General features: G+C 29.1%; 1 protein-coding gene across 1 annotated transcript; it reads left to right on the top strand.

The window, feature by feature from the left end:
- Positions 1-4,630: 4,630 nt before the first annotated feature.
- Positions 4,631-8,766, top strand: LOC107917740 (cytochrome P450 87A3). The gene is made up of 9 exons (XM_041086885.1): positions 4,631-4,939; positions 5,022-5,346; positions 5,439-5,579; positions 5,659-5,931; positions 7,174-7,263; positions 7,374-7,452; positions 8,074-8,180; positions 8,282-8,409; positions 8,491-8,766. Exons 1-9 carry the CDS (start codon positions 4,734-4,736, stop codon positions 8,582-8,584), a joined length of 1,443 nt encoding a protein of 480 aa, XP_040942819.1. The 5' UTR covers positions 4,631-4,733; the 3' UTR covers positions 8,585-8,766.
- Positions 8,767-9,105: the final 339 nt, after the last annotated feature.

Below are 9,105 nucleotides of genomic sequence, written 5' to 3'. Positions count from 1 at the left end.
CCTAAATAGTTCGCATATTAGGGTTCGCACGCGATGAGTTCGCATTCTCTCATGAACTCGCACGGGGTGGGTTCGCACCACCATGTAGGCAAACCCTCACCTAAAGAACACATGTTAATCCTAAAATAAGGTACGTATTGACATGCATGAAAACTTATTTAGGATGTCACATCTAGGAACAGAGACGCATAATATAAATAGAGAATTTAACTCCCTTTAAGGACAAACATACAAAAACACTCAACAAGTATTATTCCATTGTACTGATCATCGCTCGAAACTCACCGACCAGACTTTAAATGAAAATATTTAGATAATTTAATAACTATTTTATAATTTTTTAAAATTAAATAACTAAAATATAAATTTAACAGGGAAGACTTTTCAACTGAACTCTATGGCACACCATAAATATCCAAAATTAAAACAAGTTGACCGACTCTTACGTACAGTTCAGTTTCTTCAATTCTTCGACTTCCTTGCCAGTTACAGTTGGAAATATTAAAGGTTAGAATATGACCAATTATACTTAGTTTTATCATTATGGTTTTCAAAATTTTGTTTTATTTTAAAATTTTAAATTATTACTTTTGCCTTAATATATTTCAAATAATAAAAATTTCCAAAGAGATGAAAATAATAATTTATTTCCACGTGGTAAATTTTTATCAAATGCAAAGAAATTTCAAAATAAAAATTATAATTCAAATATTAAAATAAGAATTTCTCTACATAAGCACGTGACAGGAAAATCATGTGATGGGAAGGCAGTGAGAGGGGACAGGGACACCCCCAACATGCACCTACTACGAATCCAAATCTTAAGTATATTAGCTATTATTGGTTAAACCACTGACAAAATTGCTTAATCATTTTCAATGATTTAATAGGATTTATTCGACTTTATCCATGTATGACTTTGTCCTATATAAATGTGTAACACCTCTTACTTAGGGTTAAACCGATCACTTGAGTAATGAGTATTACATCTGACCACTAAATTATTTCAATGATCAATTCGCATCTGACATTTTATTTTAAATCATTAATCATCTCTAAATATCATATATAATATCCTAAAATCAAAACTTATCCTAACAAAATAAACTAAAATTTTCATACTTCTCAACTTTTCTATACATATAAAGACTATAATCACCCTATGTACATGCCATTTCTAAGTTTATAATCATATATCAAAAAGTTTGAACTTATAACTTGAGGAGTGATAAGATTCAAACTGGAGTAGAAATCTGAAAATTTTTCATGTTTTTACCTTTCACCTATGTGTTTAAAATAAATAGGTTAAGCTATGTGAATAACTTACTAAATACCATTTACTTGCCATTCATTTATTTATCAATTTAATAGAAAATGAACAAAAATATTATTCTAAATAACATTAATACTACAACAAGCATATAGAATAATTCATTAATACAAACAATTAATCACAATAGCAAAGTCAATTATCTAAATCTATTTCATTCATGAACTTTTACATGCACATATAAACATCTTTTTCTTAATTACACACCTAACATATTCACTTTTAATTTATTTCACACTCTAATCCATTATAACATTATTACTTAATAATTACTATGAATTTATTTCTCATTCATTTCAATTTCATTTAAATCATTACTTAAACACTTGATTTATATACATCATTATCACTAATTAAACAAATACGATATTTTGATAATTAAACAGTCTCGTTGCAGTATCTAATCTCATTGTCATAACAACTTACACAAATTAGAAACATGATACCAATGCAAAGTCCAAAAGCGTGGTACATCATAATATTTTAACAATATATCATCGCATCAATCTACTATCAAGGTATTTAAACATCGTTCATCATAATATTTTAGGTGTACATCGTATATCATTTTCATATATCAATAACCAAGTTTTATTATCATATTATAATTTCATATTTAGCTCTTATTAATCGATTTGAGATTTAAAGTAGATACATAAATTAATATATCGAATTACACTTGTGATCCAACAAGGAATTAGAATTAGTGGTATGTTCTCAACCCAATAAGAAATTAATTAAGAAACTCTCCTCAACTCAACCATTGTTTTTCCCCTTTGTACTTGAAGCTCTACCAGGTTTAAAGCTAAATACTTAGCATATTCAACTTGAAAGGTTCCACCTTTCCTATACCAATGGCTTCTAAATGAACCTAATGGAAGTTGGGCGAGTGGCTAAAGATGTTTATGGGCCAAGCGTAAGTATGATATTAATACACATTATACTTGTTTAAGTTTAGTTTGGCTCGAAATATAGACCTAATATTTTGTCAAAGTCTGTCTATATTTTTATCCAAATCCTCTTAAATTTTGAACGAATCTTCGAACCTAATCGAATAATCCAACCCATAAACACTCTACTCATAGCATTGCGTATTTTCTCCTCTCTCTTTTTTCCCTTCGTCGAGTGCATGGAAAGCCAATTCCCATTCTTTCCTTTCATCTTCTCTCTCCTCTCATCGTGGATCACAATGCAATGGGATTCATGTCTTATTCTAAGAAGCACATGATGCAACATAATGCCACTCATTTTATTTGCTTAACCACCTAACTTGCAATTATTTAATAAAATGTTATTCTAAATATGATTATATCAACCCATCTCAATGCTCCATTATCATCTACTTAACATGTTACCCATCAATCTCCACTGGCTCTCTTTTCTCTTTTATTAATTCACTTAATTATCAATTATAATTAATCTATAATTATAATTTTAATGGCCGTGATTTTATCTTCATTTACTTAGTGAGAAATTATGGCTATAACTTGGTTTTGATTTAATTACTCACATGCCCTTAGTTAAATCCCTCATCTAATCCCTCTAATCTAATTACTTTATAATTTAGTCATTATGCATTAATTATTAACTTCTCTGATAATTTACTTAATAATTCTCTTTCTCTATTTTCGTATTCATCTTGAAAATCTCCATATTTATTATTTATTTAAAAAAAGCTTAATTTAAGATTCCACCTCAAAATTTAATTTTCTTTTCAATACCAACAAAAATTGTATCATTACAAATATCAAATTATAAATATATGAAAGCTTATCTTCATCCTTTTGTCAGGGACCGAACGTAATTAAGATTACTTTTTGACATTGTTATAGCAGTCATTCATAAATGGTCTGACGAGGTTGTTTGTAACCAGAAACTATATGTAATTAATTTTAGGCTAAAATTTTATTCACATACATATAATTATTAGTAGATTTATTAATTTAGTGTATTTCAACTAGTACAAACAAAGCATTATATATAAGTAAAAATCTATAATACAAATTTAAACCATTAACTACAAAAAATTAATTACTGAAACAGACATTTGCTACAATAACTCACTAGTGGCACCATCTCACTTCTCTCAATTATTGCGGCATGATTAGTAATTCATCGGAACTCAAAGATAAAAGCATTAACATTTAATCATCTAACCAGAAAAGCTAAATTATTAATTTACCAACTAAAAAAATATTTTACTGGTGCCACCTGACACACAGTAGCGATACCAAAAAAATTCTTTTTGTTTTAAAAAACTAATCATGCCACAATGATTTGGGGAAAATGAGGTAGTGCCACTGGTTGGTCAGGTGACACCGGCAGGTTACTATAGCAAATGCCTATTTCGGTAATTAATTTTTTCTTATCCTATTTTGGTAATTATTTATTTGTTTTATATTATTTAGGTAAAAAAAAAGCCTTCCTCTCTATTATTATCATATGATAAAAAAGGCATTTAAGTACTAAACAGTTGGAAATCAATTAAAACATTAACAAATATTAATTTTTCCATCCAGTTTTTGGTGATTTGACAAATTATACAAATTCAAGAGCTAAAAAGACGAAAAAATAAATGAAAAAATAAAACGACTTTATATTATGAAGTTGAAAGGCCAAATAATTCATTATGCTTAACTCTTTTTGAGAATCAAGGATGAGGAGTGGAATTGCTTAGGATTAAACCCAAATTCTAATACCTATAACACAATACTCTTGCCACTAAGCCAAAATGTTACTACCGATCAACTTATATTAAATTTTGACCTTTAATTTACAATTCATATCATATTATACAATTTTTTTAGTATCATAAATAACATCTTAAATACATAACAACCTTTAACCCTCGTTAGGTTTTACGCATGAGACTTTGGTTTGGTGATAAAGTTGAAGCTCACAGTAAATTGAATATAAATATGTTATTTAATAAATATTTAAAAATGACATTTTGTCAAAATAATAGTTATTTAAAGCTATGCTAATATAATTTAAACTCTTATATACATATTAGTAATTCTATCACACGTGTATTTGTGTAAAAACCATTAAATAATGAAACGTATAATTTGAAACTATTAATAACACATATACAATATGTCAAGTTGACTTGTGACACAAACTCAATTAACAATATTTTCTTATACTAAATTATGACACACGACGTGGGTGAAAAAAATTCTATTATAAAATTCAATTAAATCTTAAAATTAATATATTTAAAGATCAAAACTCATCATCATATTATTTTATTAAAAATTTGAAAAATAATAACATCTTCGAAGTAATATTTATTACCCAATTGACTATTTATTAAAGCTTCTATATAAGGGAGCAACATTAAAGAAAGAAATCAAATTCTGCTTTTCAACTCCTTCCCCATTTCAGTTTTGGTCAAATAATAATGGAGATATGGTATGTTTGGGTTTTCATAATATCTTTTTTGAGTGTAAGTGTAGGTAACTGGATTTATAGGTGGAGAAACCCTAAATGCAAGGGCAAACTCCCTCCTGGTTCCATGGGATTCCCTCTCATAGGAGAGACCCTTAGCTTCTTTGCCACTTCCAACTCCATTGACATGCATTCTTTCATTAATGAAAGATTGAAAAGGTAATAAAATAACCCTTTAAATTCCGTTTCATCTGCGTAGGTCAGTGCATTAAGTATCTCATTTTTTCAAATATGGTTTTAGATACGGTCCGTTGTTCAAGACAAACATAGCGGGTCGACCGGTGGCGGTGTCATCAGATCCCGAATTCAACTACTTCTTGCTGCAACAAGAAGGGAAACTCATCGAACTCTATTACATGGATTCCTTTTCACAGATGATACACCACGATAACATGAGTAACCTAGGTGGCTACTTCCACAGGTATCTACGGCGCTCCATTCTCGGTCATTTCGGGCATGAGCCACTCAAACGTAAGCTGTTGTCTGAGTTTGAGGATGTAATAAACCAAGAATTACATAAGTGGACCAATCTGCCAGAGGTCGATGTAAAACGCCAAACTGTTCCCGTAAGCAATTATAGCATATACATAACCAGATGATCCAAGAATGAAATATTATCGTAAAGATAAATATAGATTGTTGGTTTGGGTATTTGCAGATGTTATTTGATTTAACCTCACAGATCCTGATGAGCCATAAACCAGAAGAAAATTTAGGTGAAGATTTAAACAACATGTTGCAATCAATTATGACATTTCCTTTATATATCCCTGGGACCACTTTCTACAAATGTATACAGGTAAAAACATGCCATTAAATATGAATTTCATCATGAATCCTTCTAGGGTAAACACTAATAAATATATCTTTGACTGCAGAAGAAAAGAAAAGCAATAAAGCTGACAAGTAGGGTTGTAGAAGAGAGAATGAAGGGGTACTCTTGTGATAATTCAGCAGAAGGTTGCAATAAAACGGGAGATTATTTGGATGAAATAGTAGGAGACATTGGGAAAGAAGCATTTTTGACGAAGGAATTCGTGCCTTACCTTCTGTTTGGGCTACTCCTTGCTACCGTCGAGACTATTTCTCCCACTATCACTTTGGCTACCATGTATCTACTGGACAACCCATCGGCTTTGCAACAATTAACAGTTCGTTCCTTCGTTTATATGCTTTTAACTTATCATTATTATTGCTTTTAATTAAATTAATATATACTTAAGCATTTATATTTCTTTTTTTGCTAAGTGAATATTTTAGATAGCTGGTGGGTTTATTTATATAATTTTTAATCATATAATCTGAGTTTTGGGGTTATGTTATATATTCAGATTTTAGATAAGTGTACATGAATATATGCAATTTTTATAGGTGTTAACTATAACATTGGTCCCAATTAATATCGTTTTTTTTGGGTAAAAAATGAGATCTGCAATTTCATCTCATTTTATCAGTACAACATCTAATAGAACATGTTATGTGTGGCATAGTAATTGGTTGAGACTGTATGTTGGGTAAAATAGAAAAAATTGATAGTTAATCTATCACTTTTGAGAAACACATAGGTATATTTAAGTGAAAAAAACGATATAGTTTGAGGGTTAATTTTGTATTCAAATATTTTTTGTAATTTTTTTATATACCAAGTGTTCATGAGTTGGATTTGGGTCAAATTTAAGCATGATATTAATATTTTTTCTGCTTGCCCAAGCCTGGCCCCGCCCAAAATATAAACTTAAAATTTTGTCCAAACTTGTCATATTTGTAAAAAACTAATTCAAGCCCATTTTAAGCCCACTTATATTATTTTTAAAAAAATATATTTATATTATATTATATTATATTAATATTTAATAAATTTATACATTTTTTATTTATTAAAATTTTTATATAGTAATCTTAACATTAGAGTAGTATTATATATTTAGTACAAGTTTATTTTTTTAATGTATTCTAAATTATATAATATATAAAAATAACATAATATAAAGTATTATAAACTTAAAACAGGTCGGGCGGAACTGAGCTCGGGTCTTGAATGTTTAAGCCCAAGCCTGACTCATATTTTAAATGGGCCTAATATTTTTATTCAAACCCTCTTAAATTTCGAACAAATCTTTAAACTTGGACGAGTAATAAATAGATGAACATAGAGGTAGCTACTCTTGTACTTGTGTCGATGTACCTGGTGGTACATTATTGTAAGAAAAGCGAACGGCTCAGATAGATATAATCAGGAGCCGGGTTAGAGGTAAGCAAAGGCTAAACAAACTAAAACCGGTAAATTGCGTAAGTCCAAAAATTATAATTTAGTCTAAAAAATAATAATTTAATTCTGATTTTCCTTGAAAAAATTTGGATATTAATATGTTAGTTTTTAAGAAATGAACCAGGAGGAGCATGAGGAAATTCTAAAGAACAGAGAAGATGCCAATTCTGGACTTGTATGGGAGGAATACAAATCCATGACGTTCACTCGTTACGTGAGTTAATTGATTGATTATGCCAACTTTTTTAATAAGTAAATTTAGGCCATGTTTGTTCATGTTCATGTTCATGTTCATGTTCTTGTTTTTTTTTTTGCTATTTTCAGGTGATTAATGAAACACTTAGGTTAGAAAATGTTCTTCCTGGGATGCTGAGGAAGGTTATAGCTGACATTCACGTCGATGGTAGATAACAATATATATATATATTAAGATAAACTATCAAAATAGTCACTTTTATTTTTATCATATTATATTTTAGTCACTGAGCCATTAATTTCCGTTAACGGTTTAACGGTAAGTTGACATGACACATTAAATAATCATTTCAAATAAAAAATTTAGGTTAAATTGTACAATTGGTCTCCATATTTTTTCATTTTGAGCAATTTAATTTTTTCTTTTATGTTCTTTTAACTTTCCTTTTTTTCTCTCTTCCTTTTCCATTCTCTTCTGCTTTTCCTTCTATTTTCCTCCCTTCTCCATCTCTTTAACATAAAAGAAAAAAATTAAATTGCTCAAAAAAAAAGGGACCAATTGTATAATTTAACCTAAAATTTTTGTTTGAAATGATGATTTAATGTGTCACATTAGCTTACCGTTACACCGTTAACGGCAATTAACGCTCAATGACTAAAATGTTACAAAACAATATTGTAATTATTAAGTGACTAAAATGTAACATGTAACAAACAAACGTGACTATTTTGATAGTTTATCCTATATATTATTACCAATTTATTTGAATATTATAAACCAGTGTGATTCATCCTTTAAATGATAAAATTTAAAATATAAATATTGCAGGATATACAATACCAAAAGGTTGGGTCCTATTGGTTATGCCCACAGCACTTCATCTAAACCCTAATATATATGAAGATCCTCTTACCTTCAACCCTTCAAGATGGAAGGTATAATTATACTCTTTCCCATGGATTAGATCTTAAATTAAACTTTGAGAGCCATTAATTATAATTTTTCATTTGTTATGATATTTTTAAAAATAATAAAGAACATTGGGAGCAATGGAATGGCAAAGAACTTCATACCATTTGGAGGAGGGAATAGGCCGTGTGCTGGGGCAGAGTTCAGCAAGGTTCTAGTGGCTGTCTTTTTACATGTCTGGGTCACCAAATTCAGGTATGTTTTTTCATTATATTTTTTTAATAATTTAATCCAAAGAATCTAAACCAAAAATGTTTTGCAAATTTTATTGAACAGGTTCACAAAAATCAAGGGAGGGAACATTGTTCGTTCACCCATTCTGGAATTTACAGATGGTTTCTACGTTAATGTTTCAAGGAAACATGGTTAAAATACACCCACAATAGACATATGTGAGTTCATTAATGCCAGTGTTTTGATTTTATCCATAACATTAGTTATAAATATTAGTGATAATTCCAATCTACAAGTGCCCAAATGTATGTTCGGACATGTACTTATGATTGTACTATATTTATTGATCATGAATGTATCCATTCTGTGTTGTGAACATGTTCACCATCATCTTTTATTAATACCATAAGCTCAAGCTCAATGACTTAATAACACCATATTCCTCTTAAACTTCATTTGAAGGTGGTCTTCAAAGTTCCAAAGTAAAATTTTTATGAATAAAAAAAATATATCGAATTTTTAATTTAGTGATTCTGTGATATTTAATTAACAAATATTATTGGTAATTGTGTCGTGTTTTTGAAAAGAAGAGTGAGAAAAACTTTAAGCCCATCAAATCTTGATATATATAAGGGTGATTTTGTTTTTAAAAATCAAGTTTGAGAATGGGATGAATAAGTTTTTCCTTTGAGATTTAGTGACAAAAAAATTATAACC

This window comes from Gossypium hirsutum, chromosome D01 (assembly GCF_007990345.1).
Source record: "Gossypium hirsutum isolate 1008001.06 chromosome D01, Gossypium_hirsutum_v2.1, whole genome shotgun sequence".
Taxonomy (NCBI): domain Eukaryota; kingdom Viridiplantae; phylum Streptophyta; class Magnoliopsida; order Malvales; family Malvaceae; genus Gossypium; species Gossypium hirsutum.
This window is presented reverse-complemented; position numbering and strand designations above follow the sequence as displayed.